The sequence below is a fragment of the Zootoca vivipara genome, chromosome 2 (genome assembly GCF_963506605.1).
Source record: "Zootoca vivipara chromosome 2, rZooViv1.1, whole genome shotgun sequence".
Classification (NCBI taxonomy): domain Eukaryota; kingdom Metazoa; phylum Chordata; class Lepidosauria; order Squamata; family Lacertidae; genus Zootoca; species Zootoca vivipara.
In genome coordinates, this window is record NC_083277.1 from 5,030,772 (window position 1) to 5,054,386 (window position 23,615).

General features: G+C 43.2%; 1 protein-coding gene across 1 annotated transcript in view; it reads right to left on the reverse strand.

Moving 5' to 3' along the window:
• LOC132591195 (zinc finger protein 501-like) overlaps positions 1–23,615 on the reverse strand; it is a 37,114-nt gene that overhangs the window by 8,657 nt on the left and 4,842 nt on the right. The window contains exon 4 of the mRNA XM_060268417.1: positions 22,817–23,394. Coding sequence (XP_060124400.1) covers positions 22,817–23,394 — 578 coding nt within the window. The remainder of the gene's footprint in view (positions 1–22,816; positions 23,395–23,615) is intronic.

The window sequence follows — 23,615 nt, forward strand, 5'->3', positions numbered from 1 at the left end:
TAGCACCAGCATTTTGCAGTGGTGAGGCAGAAGTCAATTTGGGGTGCTGGGGTTCCTAGATTGCTGTCTTAGGGACCCTGCTACCACCCACTCACCCCTTGCAACCCCAGACAACTGCACCCCTGGGTGAGACTGACCAATGGCCCCTCCCAAAAATATACATAGAACAATTTAAATGGGGTGATCAAAAAGAGAGGCTAAATTGATGCAGTGTGTGGCAACCTCTAAACTTTGGAACTGCCTGCCTATTGACATCAAGCAGGCATCTTTACTGCACTCTTTTCAGCACCCACTTAAAACATTTTTGTTTAGGCAAGCGTATCCAGACATGTAGAAATGTTTCCTCTCTTACTTAACTGCCCTGGATTTTTAATCTTCTGAATGTTTTCAAATATTTGCTTTTAACTATTTTTAAGCAGCATCGAAATCAGATTGATTATATTCTCTGCAGCCAAGGATGGAGAAGCTCTATACAGTCAGCAAAAACAAGACCTGGAGCTGACTGTAACTCAGATCATCAGCTTCTTATAGCAAAATTCCAGCTTAAACTGAAGAAAGTAGGAAAAACCACTGGGCCAGTAAGATACAATCTAAATCAAATCCCTTATGAATACACAGTGGAAGTGAGGAACAGGTTTAAGGATTTAGATTTGGTGGACAGAGTGCCTGAAGAACTATGGATGGAGGCTCGTAACATTATACAGGAGGCAGCAACGAAAACCATCCCAAGGAAAAGGAAATGCAAGAAAGCAAAATGGCTGTCCAACGAGGCCTTACAAATAGCGGAGGAGAGGAGGCAAGCAAAATGCAAGGGAGATAGGGAAAGATACAGGAAACTGAATGCAGATTTCCAAAAAATAGCAAGGAGAGACAAGAGGGTCTTCCTAAATGAGCAATGCAAAGAAATAGAGGAAAACAATAGAATGGGGAAAACCAGAGATCTGTTCAAGAAAATTGGAGATATGAAAGGAACATTTCGTACAAAGATTACCATAATAAAGGACAAAAGTGGTAAGGACCTAACAGAAGCAGAAGACATCAAGAAGAGGTGGCAAGAATACACAGAGGAATTATACCAGAAAGATATGGAGGTCTCGTACACCTCAGGTAGTGTGGTTGCTGACCTTGAGCCAGACATCTTGGAGAGTGAAGTCAAATGGGCCTTAGAAAGCATTGCTAATAACAAGGCCAGCGGAAGTGATGATATTCCAGCTGCACTATTTAAAATTTTAAAATATGATGCTGTTAAGGTGCTACACCCAATATGCCAGCAAGTATGGAAAACTCAGCAATGGCCAGAGGATTGGAGAAGATCAGTCTACATCCCAATTCCAAAGAAGGGCCGTGCCAAAGAATGCTCCAACTACCGCACAATTGCGCTCATTTCACACGCTAGCAAGGTTATGCTTAAAATTCTACAAGGCAGGCTTAGGCAGTATGTGGACCGAGAACTCCCAGAAGTGCAAGCTGGATTTCAAAGGGGCAGAGGAACCAGAGACCAAATTGCAAACATGCGCTGGATTATGGAGAAAGCTAGAGAGTTCCAGAAAAACGTCTACTTCTGCTTCATTGACTATGCAAAAGCCTTTGACTGTGTCGACCACAGCAAACTGCAAGAAGATCAAACCTATCCATTCTTAAGGAAATCAGCCCTGAGTGCTCCCTGGACGGACAGATCGTGAAGCTGAGGCTCCAATACTTTGGCCACCTCATGAGAAGAGAAGAATCCTTGGAAAAGACCCTGATGTTGGGAAAGATGGAGGGCACTAGGAGAAGGGGATGACAGAGGACGAGATGGTTGGACAGTGTTCTCGAAGCTACGAACAAGAGTTTGACCAAACTGCAGGAGGCGGTGGAAGACAGGAGTGCCTGGCGTGCTATGGTCCATGGGGTCACGAAGAGTCGGACATGACTAAACGACTAAACAACAACAATTTTTAAGCAGTCATGTTTACGTTTTATTTTATAAATTTTATAAGACACTTAGAGGTTTGTTTGTTTTACACAATCAAGTTGTGTATATAGGTATGTTGTGTGTGTGTGTGCGTGCACACACACACACACATATAAATACACACACATATACATACATACATATGTACACATACACACACATATATAACCTTCAATTACACAATGAAAAACTCTGCCAAAGCAATTTACAACTAGCGTAAAAAATATGGTGTGTCCAATGCTACTCCTACTCAGAGTAGGCCCTACAGAAGTTCATAGGTTTCTTAATTAGAGCAGGTTTACTCGGGGTAGACCTGCTGAAATTAAGTAACCTATTAACCAGTTGGATACAAACTGGAGTAATAAAAATGGACACTAGCATGTTTAAAAGTCAGGATAGCAACACAATATGAGAAGGACCCATGCCTTTGATCAACTGTGAGGGGGAGTTGACTATAAAATAGCTCTAAAGCCAGCGGTGGGGAGAGGGAGAGAGAGCTTCCCTTCGCTCCCAACGGTATGCAAATGGGGCATCTTAACGTTTAAGGGCAGAACATCTTAAGATTTCAAAGAGCGCGAAACAGAGCCTACCAGTAGGTGGCGCGCATGAGCGAGAGAGACCGAAGGACTGTAGTTACATAGAGGTTTCCCTAAGCATTTACTTTTCAACCCCCGATGTGCTGCTATTCCATGCATGGACGCAGCGGGGGAGGACAGCTGCCCGCTCCAATCAATAAAAATAAATAAAAATGTGTAGCAAAGTGAGGATCTCCCCACGCCACCCCACCCGCAACAAAAATCCTGGCTACGCCCATGATTCCGTGCAATATTTTTTCCAGGGCTTTCGCATCACGCAAACACAAAACCTCCCCGCTTTCCAAACACACATTTTTACAGCTTTTTTTTGGATACACCCAGCGGTGCCTTCTTGCAATGCAGTCCGACCCTGACCCCCCAACCTCCAAAATATCCGTTTTTGGCGGGGGTGGGGAGAGATTGAATAGTTTCTGGTTGCCGGCAAAAGTTTTCAGAAAACTCCCCTCTCTGTCCAGCCACACTCTGGACCCCCCAATTCCCTCTAACCCCCATATCTCTATTTGATTTTTATTGGTCGGATCGATCCATCTAAACATCAATTGGAACAGAGCCAGCCCCCCCCCCGCTTTTCCCGGGAGGAAATCCCTCCTCACACGGGAGCACACACCAAGTTGCTAGACCTCTGGAGGTTTCGATTACGAAACGTAGTTCAAAACATCCAGAGAGCAAGCCGATGCAGTTATTTGCAATTATATTTCTCCTTCACATTTATATAATATTTTACTAGGTTTTATACAAATCTAACAAGAATGAAAACAGTAACGAAAATGAAAAAAATACAAAAATAACCTAAAACAATATTAATCAACCCCCCAAAAAGGATTCCCTGAATACCGTGACTTCCCTCCACCCCACTCTCCTGGTTTCTTAGCCATAATTTTTTCCCCTACCGAATATAATGATTACTCCAAACTTATTTTTCCTTCAGTTTTTCTATAGTGCCCATAAAATTACAAGTCTTCTTAAAATCCTGCCAGTTTGTTAACCTGCTTAGAATACGAAATTGTGTTTCTCAAATCGCCATCGCAGCCAAGTTTAGCTTCAACCCAGCACAACCGACGGGTTTCAGCTAAATTTGCCTGCGCGGGCGCTTTGAAAAAGGCTGCGCGGCTGCGCGGGCGATTTGAAAAAGACTTCTATTTTATAAATTTTGTAAGATACAGGTTTGTTTCTTTGTTTTACACAATCAAGCTGTATATATATGTTGTGTGAAAACATATATATATAATATTTTACTAGGTTTTATACCAATGTAACAAGAATGAAAACACACAGTAACAAAAATAAAAATCAAAAAATACAAAAATAATCTAAAACAATATAAATCAACCCCCCACCCAAAAGATTCCATGAATCCCGTGACCTCCCTCCACCCCGCTCTCCTGGTTCCTTAGCCATAATTTCCCCCCCTACTGAATAAAATTATTACTCCAAACTTATTTTTCCTTCAATTTTTCTAGAGTGCCCCTAGAATTACAAGTCTTCTTAAAATCCTGCCAGTTTGTTAACCTGTTTACAATACGAAATTGTGTTTCTCAAATCGCCATCGCAGCCAAGTTTAGCTTCAACCCAGCACAACCGAAGGGTTTAAGCTAAATTTGCCTGCGCGGGCGATTTGAAAAAAGCAGCTTAAAAAAAGAACCAACCTCAGGGACTTAGGCAGTAACAAAAATGGAAAATAAATAAATACAAAAATAACCTAAAACAGTATTTATCAACCCCCCCAAAAAAGATTCCCTGAATCCCGTGACTTCCCTCCAGCCCCTCTCCTGGTTCTTTAGCCATAATCCCCCCTACCGAATACAATTATTACTCCAAACTTATTTTTCCTCCAGTTTTTCTAGAGTGCTCCTAAAATTACAAGTCTTCTTATAGTCCTGCCAACGTGTTAACCTGCTTACATTACCCAATCGTCTTTCTCAAATCGCCACTGCAGCCAAATTTAGCTTCAACCCAGCACAACCGAAGGGTTTCAGCTAAATTTGCCTGCGCGGGCGCTTTGAAAAAGGGTGCGCGGCTTCGCGGGCGATTTGAAAAAGACTTCTATTTTATAAATTTTGTAAGATACAGGTTTGTATCTTTGTTTTACACAATCAAGCTGTATATATATGTTGTGTGAAAACATATATATATAATATTTTACTAGGTTTTATACCTGTTAGGGCAAAATTCTGGGTGCGAGAATGCTCAGCCACCCAGCTCATCAGGCAAGGGCCTGTGGTCGTTGCGGAGTATAAAAGGAAGGAGTCCAGCCATGATCCGGAGCAAACAGCAAGGTTTATTACTGCGCAGCAGGTTCAATGCCAGACTGAACACTGTGAACAGGGCTGCAAGAACTTTTAAAACTTCCCACCACCATCCCATAATGCACATCGAAAGCATCATACATACATCACTTGTGACAGGGTAAAACATCAGAAAAGGGGAAGGTGCAAGGGGCATTAGCATACAGGTAAACAGGAGGTAAGCAGGATTAGCATAAGGATGTCCCAGGACATTGTTAAGCAAGTACCAGTAAGTATCTGGGAAGGGATCCTTGAGTACCTGGTGGGGGGAAACAATGGGTCCAGTTGTGTGTATTGCCTCTGGCTTCGGAGGGTTGGGAATGGCAGGAGATGGTACCTGAATGGATTATGGATATGCAGAGGAGCACCACCCTGGCTACCTGACCTCTTGCTTAAGGGATTATGGCTGTTCCCTGCATCCCTGAGAGCCCTTGGCCAGAGTCGCAAAAAGGAGGTTTCATTTAGAAATAAAGATACACTGTATTCATTCATAAAGAAATATGGTTACATAGAGTCTCAGGCAACAGAGAAAGGGTAGGAAAGGGAGCCTTTATTACTCAGGGCTTGATCTTGAGGGGTTCGTGTTGGTGCGATACTAGAGTGGTGTTGTAGGATCAAATGGGGTCCCCTTGAGGGCATTAGTGCCAATCTTGATTCCCAAATGAAGCCTCGTTTGGGTGCCCCCCCCCTATAAAATTCCCTAACAGTCCCCCATTCGGAGATAGATTCGTGACCCAGTTCTGAAAGAACAACGAATCTTTTCTCCGCTCCTTCCTGCCCTTCCCTGGGGTCCTGGGTGCCAAAGCTCTGTGATCTGGTATTCTCCTTCCTCAAGTGTCACATCTGAACATATTCTGGGAAGAGGGTACGGTGCTGAGAATAAGTTCTTTAGGGAAAGAGATTTGAGGGGTTTGTGTCAGGGAAGAAGCGGAACAGGGAACAACAAGGGTTAATACAATGCATGGCACAACAAAACACAGGTACACATAAACTAAAACAATTCCTTTAAATAACCATCCTAGGTTGGGGGGGGGGGCCAGCCCCATATGTCAAAGTCCGAAAGTCCTTCATGTTGAATAGCTTCCAGTTGTCCAGCCAACTTATGGATATTGTTCAAGTGTCCCGGAATATGTAGAGTCTGGTCTGTGACATACGTGCAGCACTCAGAGTTGATCAGGGCACAAGTCCCGCCCTCACTGGACAATAAAGAGTCCGTAGCAATTCGGTTCTGTTCTGTTCTGCCTTCTGCATGAATTTTAAAAGTACGCCTGTAAGTTTAAGATGTCTACATGGTTGGAGCTAGCTCCATACACAGGGAATAGTGCCCTGCCCCATGTTTCCCTATTGGCAGCCACGTCAGAGAGTTTGGGGAGGGATTTTGATTTTCCCTTATTCCTTTGCCTTCCCGCCGGTAAGTCGCGAGTGATAAAGCAAATCAGGTTCAAGAAAAGTTGGATCTGCTCCGAGCTGGCATGGGGCTGTACTGGTAGGGTGTGGGGGTTAGGAGTTTAAGAGGGTTATGTCCTTTGCAATCTCCCCGCAGCGCTGTGGTCCGGTGTGGTCCCATACTGGAGAGGTGGGTGAAGGGCCTATGGGGTGGTACCAACCCTCAAGGTACTCTTCCCCCTTTCCAGCCCTCTGTGTGTCCAGGATTCCACAGGCAGCAAAATCGCCTCAAACAAATCCCTTGTAGTTGGGGCTTTGAAAGTTTTGGGGTCAAGAGGAGGCACTGGAACCCAAACATTAGGTTTTCCGTTTGGTGTTGCTTGTCAGTATAAACATGCACAGCCCCTCCCTGCTCTATTTCTGTCCAATTTGGGTGGCGAAGGGCCTCACCTTGTCCATAGAGGAGGTACGATCCATTAGCACAGTCCATATGGTAGTATTGTTGTTCCATGGAAAGGTTGGCATATAGAGAGTTCCCAGTACTGAGTCCCAGTGATTTTAGGCACCAGCGAGTGACGTAGTAAGGTTTGGGAACCCGGGTGACAGAAGTTGAAATCCCCCATTCGGTCAGGGTTGTGGTCGCCCCCTAGGTCTACAGTGTGGTAGTCGAGGAAGTGGCAGTCAGCTTGCAGTCTGGAGCATTGGTCCGACAGGACCAAGGCAGGTTGAGAGCAGAAGAACAGGGTAAGGAGGTAAAGGATGGGACCCATGTTCAGTTCAACGTGGAGCGACAAACAACTGACAGCTGTCAAAGCATGAGTTGTCAAACGAAGCGATGAGTGAGCGGCTGACAGCTGTCAAAGCAGGAACTGTCAAAACAAAGCGACGAGTGAGCGGCTGAAGCGACGGTAGGAAGCAGGAGCGAAGCGAAGGCTGAAGCGACTGCAGGAAGGCTGAAGCGACGGCATGAAGGCTGAAGGGAAGTGAAGGCTGAAGTGATGGCAGGAAGGCTGAAGCGACGGCAGGAAGCAGGAGCGAAGCGAAGGCTGAAGCTACGGCATGAAGGCTGAAGGGAAGCGAAGGCTGAAGCGATGGCAGGAAGCAGGAGCGAAGCGAAGGCTGAAGCGACGGCAGGAAGGCTGAAGATAGACGGCAGGAACTATTCACGTCTTAGGCGCAATTTGATGGTGTTGGGGTCTGGAACTATCTCCGAGGTCCAGATGTCCAAAGCGGTTTAGAGGAGATCCTGGTCTGGTCCGGTCTGTTGGGCCCGATCTTGGTCCCGATTCAGGTCCGGTACTGTTTTCTTACACCTAGTGTGATGCAGCCAAGAGTTCTTCTCCCCTATTTTAGAGCAGTGGGTGAGGTGAGGAGAACTTGAGATGGTCCCTCCCAAGGTGGTCAAAGTGGCTGCTTCTGGTACACTTTAACTGAAATCCAGTCTCCAGACTTCATGGATCCTGAAGCCTCTTTTTTTGGTCAAATGAGTTAAAACAATTAGAAAAGATGTGTAGAGAAGGTTGGCACACTGCAGAGTGCCAGGTGGGACAAGAATATGTGGTGATAAGTTGGTCTAACTTAATAAATTGGTCTTAACAATAGCCTGATCTACTGGAAAGTATAAAAATGCATGAGAACCCTCCAATGGGGTAAAAGCAAAAGTATGGTAAACATAAAAACAATTACACAAAAACTGTGGTCCCCCCTCCCCCCATGGAAATAACACACTATCAGACATAGTTCAGCAATTCTACATAATAACACATAATATACACAACATACAATTATTAATTCCACCCCAGTTGGATGTATTTGAGGAAATCTGTGGTTTTGAGGCAGTTCTTGCCTTTTTCACACATCTTTAGCCATTTGGCACATTTGCTTGAGGTTAGAAAGGGACAGAAAATGTCCTTACAATTCATCTCCCCCCCCCCTTTTTGTCAGTCCATATCCTTTTGGAATGTGATTGTTGTGGCCAGAGTCTTCTTGGGAAGCTGTAAACAATAAAATCTTAATGCATTTAAGTATTTTATTCATCGCCTTTCTATATAGTTACTACTGTTATTACCTGCTAAGTTTGTTTGGTTCTTTTGCTAAAAGAGAACTTTATGAAGATAACTTAAAGGTGCTACCTGACAGAATGCAGTTACAAAACAATACTGTATTTGGAAGTACTTAGGTTAATTTCATAGACATAATGGAAAAATAAATAAATAAATGAAAGCAGATTATTTGCAACCTAAAAAGAAGCATCAAAGCCCAAAACAGAGGGAAGTCAACTTTATATAGCAGGGGGGAAGAATGCCTGTAAGGGAAGAAAGACTAAAAGAATAAAAGGGATTACTGTTTGTATCTCCTCTCTTTTTTTTTTTTTTGCTGTGGAAGAAAACAAGAGGCAAAATACACCAGGATTAATACCAGTATATGGTAGAGGTAAATGTGAGATTAGTACATCTCAAGGAAGCATTTACTGACGAAGCATTTGCCCAGTGACCAGAAGATAGCAATTTTCTATTAATTTACAAGTGTGGAGGGGGCGTCCCCCCTTTTGTGTAAATAACATACTGTCAGACGTACAGTAGTTCAATGTTTTTGTCGAATATCACACAACGTAAATTATATATCAGTTGTATGTCTTGAGGTCATCAAGTGAGCTTGAGACAATTCTGGCTGCTTTTAAATCCTAGGGCACAGAGTCTTGAGGTCGAAGAGAGAAAATATCCTTGTAATTCATCATAGTTAAGCATTTTATTCATTTAAATATTATTATTATCATTTATATTTAATTACTGCTGTTATTGTCTACTCAGTCTGTTTAGTTTACTTCACCTAGTTTGGCTGTGGAGGAAACAAAGGACAAAAATGTTGTTAATTAGGACACAATTGATAAGTTATTAACATTTTCCTTATGTGGTTCTGAATTCTCTTTGAGGTTCGCGTATCCTGTTTGAAAGGGACTATTATTACTATTATTATTTACAGGAAAGAATGACTTAGATGCTACATTCGTATGTACAGGAAGAAAAGGTAGAAATGCAAAAAAAATTGCATAAATAAAACAAAATGATATTTAGATTACCACTCAAACAACATTTTTTTTCAGATGGACTGGACACAAAGATATCAGATTAAAAGGAAAAAGTTACTATCAATTAATACGAAGACATTATAAAGACCACACATGTTAATATTGGACTGTAACCTTAAAGATTTGAAGGTGAATGGGAAAATAATGGAAAACTGATTTAATAAATGGAAGCTAGGAAAAGGACCCATACGTCACAGAAGGGGTGTAGCCCAAGACCGCCCTCCCTAGATTCATCATAGGTACATCATGAAAGGGGAGGTCTGGTAGCAGTAATCTGAGCAGTCTGGACCCTGCCCCCTGCCCCCAAAACCCAATCAACAAGAGATATTTACATTTCCCCGTTTCCCAGCCAAGTTAATCACACCCTTTTGTCTGGCACTCGGGTATCAGGATGCCAGGGATTACCTGAGACAATGAGAAGGTTCCCCCCACCCCCTTCTTCCTTGCAGAGGAACACCTGCTCAGAGAGTCAAAATGGTGTCAGTCAGGCCTGTCTTCCTGTGCTGCTTCAGACATGTGCCTGTACATTCATGTACATGTTTTATGAACAATTATTATATATGTGACCTTAAAATTCTTATAACAGAGCCTTAGTTTGCATAGTCTGTCTGTCAACTGGGTGGATCTGACCATCAGGGTAGTATGAAGAGAAGACAGCTATTTTCTATGAATTTCCAAGTGTGAAGGGCGCTTTACATTAAGAAATTTGAATAATATTTCATGTGCAGAGTATAACCTTGACACCTCTTAAGTTACAACCTTCTTTTTCTCCTCTCTTTCTCTTCAAGCTGACATAGTCTCTGTGCATGTACAGAGTTCATGATTTAGAAATCCATTGTACCAATTGAAAGTGTTGCAGCTGTTGGCTAAGTCACCATTTGAATAGAGGAAGGGAAGGGTGAATAGGTTAGATTTTACCCAGAAACCCAGCAATTTACACTTCCACCAAACCAGCAACAAAAAGTGGTCAAATTAAATTCTTTGGTAAGTTTAAATCCATTTCTTTAGCCTTTGTGTCCTGAGATATTTCTGACCTCTTATTTCCTGTTCCTTGCTGCTTAGGAAGCAGGCTTATAAATCTTAAACTTTAAATATATAAAACTTCAATATCCAGACAACGCAATATTTTCACCAGAAAGCTGCAAGAAAAGTTTGGTCAAATTAAACTCCTTAATGAAGTCATGGCACTAATTAGCCATGTTTACTGTACTATATAAACATCTCATACCCCAGGCAAAAGAAATCTAGATTTGCCCCCTTTATCTACAGGGTTTTTGGGGTGCAGACTTTTATTCAAAATATTTCACAAATGTGGATTATTATTATTAGTGTGCTTTCCCTCTAGTCATTAGCGGAACAATGACCCGCCCCCTTATGTACGGGTAAATGACCAGTCAGAATTCATAAATTGCAAATGTTTGTTTGTTTTAAATAACTTCAGCCATGGGCAGACTAAAATTCCCTGCCCCCTCATATATGGGAAAATGGCTACAGGGTCACAATTCATAAGATATATTCTGCCATTTATTTACAAGGGGAAATGGTCAAGACTTTTATATGTGCTTAAACTTTAAACCTTAATAGACAAAATGGTAAAACTCATATAATCACTCCTTAAAAAAGACACTCTTGTTCTAACTCTGAAAACCAATAATCTTTCCTTGCCAGAAAGCAGAGCTGGGCTGAATTTCAACCCATCACCACATCAGACACATTGCCTTTCACATAGCTCTAAAATGGGAGTTAGAAGGGACCCTGTGGTCATTTAGTCTAACCCTCTAAGATACAGGATCCACAAGATTTGAATTAAAATACCAACTTTATACAGAACCCTTTAGCAGATGAGTTTTTCCTTAAGAGGTTATATCAGGAGCCCAACACAATTGAAGTTAAAACTAGACTCAGATAGACAATTCCTGGCTAAGGAAGCTCTACTTTTGACAAACAAATCACCTTTATAGGAATAGCTGTTCAATTTTCCTTTAGTCAATATTCCTCTAGTCACTTGAAGAAAGACTCCCCTTTTGAGCCTCTCTCAATAACAAACATTTGCACACTTCATGAAGTGAACATTTTCAAGTTTCAAAATATTTTCAAAGTATTGAGCAAGCATTTTCAAGGTTACTTACAAACACATTCTCTTTCTCTCCTACCTACCTAGCACCTTCGCATCACATACAACATACAATTTCAGACACATTCTCTCTCTCTCTCCTTCTACCTACCTAGCACCTTCACATCACATACAAAATGTAATTTCAAACACATTCTCTCTCTCTCTCCTTCCACCTACCTAGCACTTTCATATCACATACAACATACAATTTCCTCATTTAACTCCCCCCCCCATTTGCAAGAGTCTGGTAGGGTTGGAAGGGATCTTGAGTAATCTAGTCCATCCCTTCTGAAATATGGGGATCTCAACACTATCATCGCCCTTTCAAAGCAGGATACACATACATTTGAGTACAGATGGCTAACTGGGAAGGAAACACGGGCTATGCCCTATCACGGAAGCACACATGTGTACTAAGGGAAAAGGAAGGAAGGGGAAGATTAAAAGTACCAACTTTACATGGAGGCCTTTAGCAAACCTGAGGGTTGGATAAACAGTTTTAAGAGGGAATTTACTTTCTCACTACCACCATTCTGTCCAACTGGACCAAGGTTAAACTGACTCAGATAGACATTTGCTGGCTATGGAGCCTCTACTTTTAATAACATTTCCCTAGAAGGAACACCATATTTCATAGTCACATGGTCCTAATACTTCCAAGGATTCCTCATAACAACAACACTCTTCTCTCAGAAGGAGACCTACCTAAGGCTTTATGAAATATAGACACTGCATTTTAGCTTGCAAAGAGCTGTTGTGCTCAATGAAGCTGGTTGCAGCAGAAACATTACATACAGAGCACATGGCTCCCTTGTTACACAGACCTTAAACATTGTGAGTTCACAAACAAACATTTTCAAAGTTACAATCTCCCTTTTCCCTTCCTGCTCCCCCTTTCTGTACAGAAAGGGGTAGGTATACACACACACCCTCTTTTACTCTCTGGAGAAAGATTGGCCTTCTACAGCCTCTTACAACCAACAAACATTCACACACCACTTCCACCCTTTTTCAATATTTGCCATGTTTTTGGGTTGATCAATCCCTTAACATAAAATTATTTAAGCAAGCTTGCATTATTATTATTTTTAAACTTTTTTTTTTTTTTAACTTAAGGAAGGCAGTCTGTAGAGGTCATGGCCAATTTTTAAACACAAACTCCTTACATTCCCAAACCTTGATTACATTTCTTATTTATTTCAAGGGAAACAACGATCTCTAGCAGACACAAGGAACAGATGCACACACACTTAACAGACAAAACAAATAACAGACAACATGTAACGTGAAAACATATATATACCATTCCTATTGTTTCTCAGTCCTAAATAAAGTTACCTAGCTATTTCACAGAGTTTCTCCTGAGCCCTAGCTATCTGGTTTCCTCCCCAGACCTTTGGTGCTCACTTTTCCCGTTTCTCTTTGGGGTGCTTCCAACCACTCTGCCATGTCCTGCCTAATCCCTGTTAGGCTACCCCTCCTGGCAACCTCCTACCTATCGTCACAATCTTGAGAAATAGGGGACCCTACTGGACGCCCACGCTTTGCGGTGCCAGATCAGGTACCCCCTTGGATAGAATTTTTCGCTCCGGAATACCCCCCTTGCTTTTGGAAGCGGGCTCACGCACGATACACGTGTTACGTGGCTCGACCAGTGCGGCTGGGGTAAAGACAGGACAGAAAAGGCTTCAGCCTGCTGGCTGAAGTGGTTGAAAAAGAGCCTTTGGTCCCTTGCTTTTGGACAGGGCCTTCCTGCCAGGGCGGCTGACCAAAGGACCCCCACTCTTTTCTGGAAAAGGGGGGGTGGAGAAGCAACAGAGATAGAGCTCAGAACTCCCCTTTCGAGTTGAGCACGGCACACGGTCCGGAGAGACAGGACAGAAAGCACGATAGATAAGAGGGCAGAGAATTCAGTTGCCAGGAGATACCACCCCGCTACCACCAGTGCACTGGGTTTTAACCTTATACTCACACACTCCTCCGTGTTGATCCTGGGGATGAAGAAGCTGGCCGGCCGGTTCTTGCCTTTGCTCCCTGGCTGGGTCCTTCGAGACTTGCAGATTACCGCCTGGAGGATGGCCGAGGGTCCAAAGGGGTCTTCCCAGGCAAAAGGGCCTGGTGCCGGCTGAAGATCTTGGGGCCCTCAGTCAGCCACACAGGAGAACCGCAAGTCCCTGTTCGGGCGCCAAATGTTAGGGCAAAATTCTGGGTGCGAGAATGCTCAGCCACCCAGCTCATCAGGCAAGGGCCTGTGGTCGTTGCGGAGTATAAAAGGAAGGAGTCCAGCCATGATCCGGAGCAAACAGCAAGGTTTATTACTGCGCAGCAGGTTCAATGCCAGACTGAACACTGTGAACAGGGCTGCAAGAACTTTTAAAACTTCCCACCACCATCCCATAATGCACATCGAAAGCATCATACATACATCACTTGTGACAGGGTAAAACATCAGAAAAGGGGAAGGTGCAAGGGGCATTAGCATACAGGTAAACAGGAGGTAAGCAGGATTAGCATAAGGATGTCCCAGGACATTGTTAAGCAAGTACCAGTAAGTATCTGGGAAGGGATCCTTGAGTACCTGGTGGGGGGAAACAATGGGTCCAGTTGTGTGTATTGCCTCTGGCTTCGGAGGGTTGGGAATGGCAGGAGATGGTACCTGAATGGATTATGGATATGCAGAGGAGCACCACCCTGGCTACCTGACCTCTTGCTTAAGGGATTATGGCTGTTCCCTGCATCCCTGAGAGCCCTTGGCCAGAGTCGCAAAAAGGAGGTTTCATTTAGAAATAAAGATACACTGTATTCATTCATAAAGAAATATGGTTACATAGAGTCTCAGGCAACAGAGAAAGGGTAGGAAAGGGAGCCTTTATTACTCAGGGCTTGATCTTGAGGGGTTCGTGTTGGTGCGATACTAGAGTGGTGTTGTAGGATCAAATGGGGTCCCCTTGAGGGCATTAGTGCCAATCTTGATTCCCAAATGAAGCCTCGTTTGGGTGCCCCCCCCCTATAAAATTCCCTAACAGTACCAATGTAACAAGAATGAAAACACACAGTAACAAAAATAAAAATCAAAAAATACAAAAATAACCTAAAACAATATTAATCAACCCCCCACCCAAAAGATTCCCTGAATCCCGTGACCTCCCTCCACCCCGCTCTCCTGGTTCCTCAGCCATAATCCCCCCCCCTACTGAATATAATTATTACTCCAAACTTATTTTTCCTTCAATTTTTCTAGAGTGCCCCTAGAATTACAAGTCGTCTTAAAATCCTGCCAATGTGTTAACCTGTTTACAATACCCAATCGTGTTTCTCAAATCGCCATCGCAGCCAAGTTTAGCTTCAACTCAGCACGACGGAAGGGTTTAAGCTAAATTTGCCTGCGCGGGCGATTTGAAAAAATAGCAACTTAAAAAACAGAACCAACCTCAGGGACTTAGGCAGACGATGCTACTCTCTGTAGCCAAGGGGTCGCTGGCTGCTTGAAGCTGGTCGAAGACGATTTCCAGTAATGCACACGAAGCGAAGACGGCGACCTCTCCTGAACCCTGCAAATTCAAGTGCAAAAGCTTTGTAAACGGAGGGTATAAATAGTCGTGGCTGCCGAATGGAAAGTGGGGTAGGGTCAGGCAGGGGGCGTGGCAACATCTCAAACCGTCGTCCCCTCTCCTACCCCCACCCAACCAGAACGCAGAGCGTTGACCTTGTCTGGACAAAAGCGGGATAATTCAAATTGCGCAGAGACCAAAGCTGGTTTTCAGATATACAGTATTGAAAAAAAAGTGTACTTTTTCTGTATTGCATTCATCTAGCTCACCTTTTAGCTTCCAATGAGCTTCTTGTTCCTGCTTTGCGGGGGGGGGGGGGTTGAATGAGATGAGCCTTTGGGTCCAACCCTGCAATTCGATGATGCTGTGAATATCAGCTACTTGGAATTGCAGTTGTGGAGAGGGTTGTTGGGCTCAGGTACCATTTGCAGACTTCCCATTGGGGAGGGGGTATTTATTTATTTATTTACTTATTTACTTATTGTATTTATTTCCTGCCTTTTCCTCCAAGAAGCAAAAGGTGGCATGTAGGGCTTATCTCACCCTCCTCATTTAATCCCCAACAACAACCCTGTGAAGGAGGTAAGGCTGAAAGGCAGTGGCTGCCCCAGGGATACCCAGTGAGCTTCATCATGACCGAGTGAGGATTTGAACCCAGGTCCTGCACCACCCCATGGCTCTTTCAACCATAGAATTATAAAGTTGGAAGGGACCATGAGAGTCATCTAGTCCAACCCCCTGCAAGGTAGGAATCTTTTGCCCAACATGGGTCTTGAACCCCAAACCCTGAGATTAAAAGTCTAGCACTCTACCAACTAAGCTGATGTTTAGTCAGAAGCTTCAGGCACAGTGACTTTCTCACTAAGCATAAAATAACTCATAAAGTCTCCTCCCCCCCTTTAGTTATCATTTTTACCGTTTAAAATTTTTCTTCCCACATTTTTCTTACCTTTATTATTATTATTAATATTATTATTTTTAATTTTACTTTTTAACTTCATTTTTAAAAAAATCTCCCTTCCCCCCTCCCCCAATATCAACACTTCTACATCATTACTATCACCCCCATCTCCCACTTTTAATACATAGACTCCACCCCTTCATTTTATACACCAAATCCTCCCCTTTACTCATCTCCTCCTTATCATCCTCAACTACCCCACTTCTCACCCCCCCCCCACTCCCACTTTTGTCATTGTTGTTTGACTGCTGGTTGGCCTGCCTTTAAATTGAACATCATTGATAAAGATGTTGAATAAGACTGGGTCTGTCTTGGGCCCAGTCTAATTCAACAACTTTATCAATGACTTGGATGGTGGGCTTGAGGGCATCCTGAGCAAGTTTGCAGATGACACCAAATTGGGAGGGGTGGCTAATACCCCAGAGGACAGGATCACACTTCAAAATGACCTTAACAGGTTAGACAACTGGGCCAAAGCAAACAAGGTGAATTTTAACAAGGAGAAATGTAAAGTACTACACTTGGACAAAAAATATGAAAGGCACAAATACAGGATGGGGAACACCTGGCTTGAGAGCAGTACATGTGAAAAGGATGAGTCTTGGTAGACCACAGACTTGACATGAGTCAGCAGTGTGATGCAGCAGCTAAAAAAGCCAATGCAATTCTGGGCTGCATCAATAGGAGTATAGCATCTAGATCAAGGGAATTAATAGTACCACTGTATTCTGCTCTGGTCAGACCTCACCTGGCGTAATGTGTCCGGTTCTGGGCACCACAGTTCAAGAAGGATACTGACAAGCTGGAACGTGTCCAGAAGTGGGCAACCAAAATGGTTAAAGGCCTGGAAACAATGCCATATGAGGAACGGCTTAGGGAGCTGGGTATGTTTAGCCTGTAGAAGAGAAGGTTAAGGGGTGATATGATAGCCATGTTCAAATATATAAAAGGATGTCTTATAGAGGAGGGAGAAAGGTTGTTTTCTGCTGCTCCAGAGAAGCGGACATGGAGCAATGGATTCAAACTGCAAGCAAGAATATTCCACCTAAACATTAGGCTTGACAGGCATATGTCAAGAATGCTTTGGTGGTGTTTCCTGCTCGGCAGGGGGTTGGACTGGATGGCCCTTGTGGTCTCTTCCAACTCTATGATTCTACGATTCTATGAAACCTGCTTGTCTGACTGTTTTTGAGAGGGGAGCCCTTCCCCTCCCCCTTCCCCACCCCCCTTTGTCTCTAAAATAATAATAATAATTAAAATACTGTGGTAGAAGGCTGGGTGGAACAAAGCCGGGAAGCTGTTAAAAATCTGGGAGACTGAAGCAAGAGACCACGGTGGGCGCTAAAAAAAACACAAAACAAAACAAAACGCAAGGGGAAGAGGGGTTCAACCCCAATGCATTTTACACCTCCTCCTTGAGAGTGGGAGTGAGGGGAGAGGTGGGCTGAAGAGGGCCATAAGGAGGCACAGACCGAACCCGAGTCCACCTCCCCAGTGGCAGACCCGTTGGAGGAAGGCCTGAGCCCAGAGTCCCACTGGGAAAGACCTCTGGGTTTTGCCTTATTTTCCCCCCTTTTTAAATATTTTTTTTAAAAATAAGTTAAATAATTAGTTTATGGTTTATTAAATACATTTATATATGTTTATATATTTATATATTGTTATTTGAACTATAAATATTGTGAAACTATGGTGTTTTTTTCTTGAAGTGACACACTACCTGAGTTATGCGCAGTTTTTTGGCGAATTTTGACACACCAAGCTCAAAAGGTTGCCCATCACTGCTCTACATTGATGTATGAAAGGCAGTCTATAAGCTACAGAAATGGCAAAATGATTCATTTCTCAAAATTTATATGCCGGTTGTTGGACACAAAGCATGACAAAGTGGTTTACAAGAAGAATAAAATAATGTTCTTATGACCTGTAGCCCAATAACACCCGGAGGGTTGAAACTTCAAACAAACCATGCCTTGCAGAGGGTGGAAAGAATCTCAGTTATTACCAGTATTTATCATCCCAGATACACTCCTGACTAAACTCCTGACTAAGACATCTCGGTTTGCAAAAGCTATGAGGGTGTAGCTGTGGAAGTGAATTAATCCAATTAATTTGAAAGGACATTGTCCTCCAGATCCACCACTAACTTGACCCCTGGGGGTCTGGATGCCAACAAGACTTGAGGCCAGGAATAGGTTATCAGCCTCACCTTTATCTTCTTAACAATGGGGAAAGCTCTGGGCAATTGCCTGACTTAATGGGCTTTCTTTGCAAACGTAAAAGGGGTTGGGTGGGGAGAGGAAGGAAGCCAAGGCTGGCAAAACCTATACAACCTATATGTATGTATATACAGTTGAAATTGAAATTATTCAACCCCATTGCAAATCATGTTGATTAACAATATTTACAGACTTTCAGCCGTTTGCAATGAGCAAATAAAAGCAATGGAAATGGCTCAACAAAACGATGCTTCAGGTGCCCCCCCATTCAGCTGAAATTGCAATTTATACTGAAATTGCAACTTTTGTTTTTGCTTTTTGATAATCTGTGTCAGTGTTACTCTGTACTAACACTAGAATCCTTAACAATAACAGGATCTGCCTCTTTCTTACTTGTTTCTGCATCTCCATCACCAAATGGGATGACATTGAAAAATGCCAACTTTGTCCCATTTTGGGTTGAAATCCATGCTTCTGATCAACCTTATCAGCTTTGTGTCTGTCATTAACACATATAAACAGTAAATTGCAAGAACAGGTTTTATTTATGTAATGATAAGATGAATTCAACAAAGGGGATTGGGTAGGCCAGAATCATGCAACAGAGTTGCAGATGACACCAAATTGGGAGGGGTGGCTAATACCCCAGAGGACAGGATCACACTTCAAAATGACCTTAACAGGTTAGACAACTGGGCCAAAGCAAACAAGATGAATTTTAACAAGGAGAAATTTAAAGTACTACATTTGGGCAAAAAAATAAAATAAAAAATGAAAGGCACAAATACAGGATGGGAGACACCTGGCTTGAGAGCAGTACATGTGAAAAAGATCTAGGAGTCTTGGTAGACCACAAACTTGACATGAGTCAACAGTGTGATGCAGCAGCTAAAAAAGCCAATGCAATTCTGGGCTGCATCAATAGGAGTATAGCATCTAGATCAAGGGAAGTAATAGTACCACTGTATTCTGCTCTGGTCAGACCTCACCTGGAGTACTGTGTCCAGTTCTGGGCACCACAGTTCAAGAAGGATACTGACAAGCTGGAACGTGTCCAGAAGAGGGCAACCAAAATGGTCAAAGGCCTGGGAACGATGCCTTACGAGGAACGGCTTAGGGAACTGGGTATGTTTAGCCTGGAGAAGAGAAGGTTAAGGGGTGATATGATAGCCATGTTCAAATATATAAAAGGATGTCATATAGAGGAGGGAGAAAGGTTGTTTTCTGCTGCTCCAGAGAAGCGGACACGGAGCAATGGATTCAAACTGCAAGAAAGAAGATTCCACCTAAACATTAGGAAGAACTTACTGACAGTAAGAGCTGTTCGGCAGTGGAATTTGCTACCAAGGAGTGTGGTGGAGTCTCCTTCTTTGGAGGTCTTTAAGCAGAGGCTTGACAGCCATCTGTCAGGAATGCTTTGATGGTGTTTGGCAGGGGGTTGGACTGGATGGCCCTTGTGGTCTCTTCCAACTCTATGATTCTATGAGTGGAACAATGGGGTCATTGTCCAAGGTGGCAAATTTGAGCAAAATCCAGCATCGCCCGAGCTCTACGAGTACGGCTTTCTCCCGATTGAAGTGCAGAGTGTTTGAGGATCGGGACATTCGCAGGGAAACCAAAATGCTTGTTTACAAAGCTATTGTACCACCGGCGTTACTGTATGCCTGCAAAACATGGATCACTTATAAACACCATCTCCAACTCCTCGAAAGGTTCCATCAATTGTGTCCCCAGTAATTTTTACACATCACTTGGGAAGATAGGTGAATTAATGCTAGTGTACTGGAAGAAGCAAAGATCGCCATTGTCAAAGCAAGGATTCTTCAACATCATAGAATCATAGAGTTGGAAGGGACCACAAGGGCCATCCAGTCCAACCCCCTGCCAAGCCTTGTTGAATTGGTCATTTTATGCAGATGCCTGATGATCGTCTTCCAAAACAACTACTCTATTCCTAACTAAAAATGGAAAGCGTAATGCTGGTGGTCAACAAAAGAGGTTTAAAGACTGTCTCAAGGCAAATCTTTAAAAATGTAGTATAAACACTGACAACTGGGAAACACTGGACTTTGAGCGCTCCATTGGAGAGCAGCTTTACCAAAGGTGCCCTGGACGCTCAAACTCAGGACAAAAGGGGAAAACGTGCTAAGAGGAAGGCAGTTTGGCACACCAAACTGATCATCATGATCAACTCCCGCCCGGACGTTGATCATCATGATCAATTTCCGCCCGGAAGCCTATGTCCCTACTGTGGAAGGACGTGTGGATCCAGAATTGGCCTCCACAGTCACTTTCAGACCCACTGTTTAAACCATAACAAAATTAAAAAATTCCTTCCAGCAGCACCTTAGAGACCTACTAAGTTTGTCATTGGTATGAGCTTTCGTGTGCATGCACACTTCCTTACATACACTGAAACAGAAGTCACCAGGTGCTTAGTGAGAGGGTGGGGAGGGGTATTACTCCCTCCTTGTGGTGGGAGTGGGTGATTGACTGACTGATAGCTGTTGACTGTTAACGACTGCAATTGGTCTTGCAGGAAAAAGCAAGGGGTGAGATGGCTAGAGAGAGCTTTATCATGTATAAAGCAACTTCTCTTTCCAATCTATTTCTGAAATTCTTTTGTAATAAGACAGCTACTTTGAGATCTTGTACAGAATGTCCTGGGAGATTGAAATGTTGTCCTACTGTTTTCTCTGTCTTGTGATTCCCGATGTCAGATTTATGTCCATTTATCCTTTGGCGTAGGGTTTGGCCTGTTTGTCCAATATAGAGAGCTGAAGGGCACTGTTGGCTTTTGATGGCATACACAATGTTAGAAGATGAGCGATTAAATAGTCCTGAGATGGTATGTTGGATGTTGTTGGGGCCAGTAACGGTGTTGTCCGGGGTTATGTGGCAGCAAAACCGTGTTTTTGAAGACAATCTTACTCGGCTACGAGTGATCAGCAAAGAAGAACAAAGAATAAGCAGCTTTCATTTTTAAAGTCCAGTAGTAAGGTCCTATGTCCTCTAGGAGAAACAATATAAGCCTATATTGATTCCTGCCCATTTGTTTAAAGCAATTTGAAGTAAAGGAGTCTGAAGTAAAGCGTTCTGTCATGGATGCTTTAGTTGAGATTCCTTGGGGTCCCTTCCAACTTTCCAATAGCATTTTAAAAGTATGATGTGAATGGGAGGTAAGGTATCCCTTTAATGGGAAGCCCAAACGCAGGACCTGGATGCAAGAACAACTCTCTCCACGCATGAATCCCATAAACTGGGATTCAGAACTACGGCTGTCTCCAGCTGCTGTGCTTTTCAAAGGCTTTAAATTGTGGAGTTTCAATCACTAGCTAAAAGAAAAAGAAAGCCAGGCCTCTGGTCACACAATTTCCCCAAAATTTTGTTTCATTTTAAAAAACCTTTATTTGCAGATTTAAAAGAGAAAAAATAGCCTTATACAACGAATACAAATAGTAACAAAAATACAAATAGTAACAAAATAAGAATACACACAGCACATTATATACATAGTGCTCATCACATTAAGGATTTGGCCGGGCTGGTAAAGAAAAAGCATTTTATATGCAACACAACACTATGACACCAGATGGCACTGTGGAGTCCCGTCTTTCCCTCCCGGATTTTTCTGTTTAAATTCACAACACGTTTAAGTGAAACTCTTCTTTGATGTGCTCAGATCCAGTCCAAAAGGCATCCACACAAAACTGGCATCTCTAAGACATATTCTCAAATGTAGCCAAGGCAATGCGAAAGGTTGTTATTTATCAAAATGTGTGTGCTGTGTACAAAACTAAGCAGAAATAGCTCATTGCATTGCATTGCATAGCATTTGTGGTTTAGCACGCTCGCCTTTCTGCACTGCTACACATGAGGCAGCCCAGGAGCCACAGAAATGATGAAAGACCTCACATCCTACTACAATGCAATGCCAGTAAGTCATAAGGGGGGGGGAATGTGACTCTAAAAATAAACAAGTCAATCAAAATGATGCCCAATAATTCCTTTCAAATACAATGGGACAGTGATAAATGATATTCAAAAACATCGAAGCCACGAGATGCTGCAGTACAACTCCCAATAGCCCCAGGCTGGTGCAAATCCTGTGTGGTTGTTCTGTATTTTGGTGCGAAGGTGGGTTTTTGCTAAAAAAAAAACAGACCACCACCCAAGTTCTTTGGGGGAACCCAGTGGCGGTGATGCATGTGGCCGATGAGAATTGGAGTCCAAAATATTTGGAGGGCACCAGATTGTGAAGGTTGCTGTAATTATTCATGTGCTTTCTCCCGAAGGGATATCAGAATGTCCACACTCTCCTGGCATTCTTTGCTACGACCTAAAGCGGTCTGCTCTGAAGGATGCTCATCCCAAACTCATTTCCTGTGGGGATTCTTGAATGTGATTCATGGCTCTTAGCCAGACATAGGCAAACTCGGCCCTCCAGATGTTTTGGGACTACAACTCCCATCATCCCTAGTTAACAGGACCAGTGGTCAGGGATGATGGGAACTGTAGTCCCAAAACAGCTGGAGAGCCAAGCCAAGTTTGCCTATGCCTGCTTTTAGCCGTTGAGTTTCTCCCATGTGCAAATTTTGTAATGTGAATTAACATGTGTATTCCACCAAAACCTCGATGTTTATAAAGTGCGTTCCCCTGCGTGAATTCTCTGGTGAAGTTTAAGACTTGATCCATGGCGGAAACTCTTCTCACACTGGGAACATTGATACGGCTTCTCCCCTGTGTGGATTCTGTGGTGCCTGTTCAGGTTTCCACTCCAGCTGAAGCTCTTTCCGCACTCGAAGCATTTGTACGGCTTTTCCCCTCTGTGGATTCTTTCGTGCACTCTCAGGTACGTGCTCTGAACAAAGCTCTTTCCACACTCTGAGCATTTATAGCGCTTTTCGCCAACATGGACTCTCTGGTGTGCACTAAGGTCTGAACTGTGAGAGAATTGCTTCCTGTTCTCTGAATACTCATGTGGCTTTTCTCCCATGTGGATTCTCTGATGTTTAGTAAGGTTCATCCAGCCAATGAAACCCTTTCCACACTCTGAGCACATCAACAGTCTCTCTCCATTCTCAATATTCCTTTTCTTGCCTGCACGATGTTCTGCTAGTATTGGAACTTCATGGAAGCCAGCCCCCACCAAAGCCAAGCGTTTCTTCCTCCACTTCTGCTTTTGTTCAGTTGTCTTGCTTTGAGGAAAGTTTTCTCCATCACTTTCACCCCCATCACCTGAAAGAATCAAGGAGGAACAGATCCTCAAATCAGGAAGGAAACTCAATGAATCAAAGAAAGTAGAAAATATTGAGTGGGGACGCAAATCCTTTCAAATACATTAAACAGCCTCTGATGGTGAAAAGGAAATAGTAACTGATACTGTTACACAAAGTCGGACACAACTAAACAACAATAACAACTGTTACACACGCCACATTATATATGTTCCGCATTTG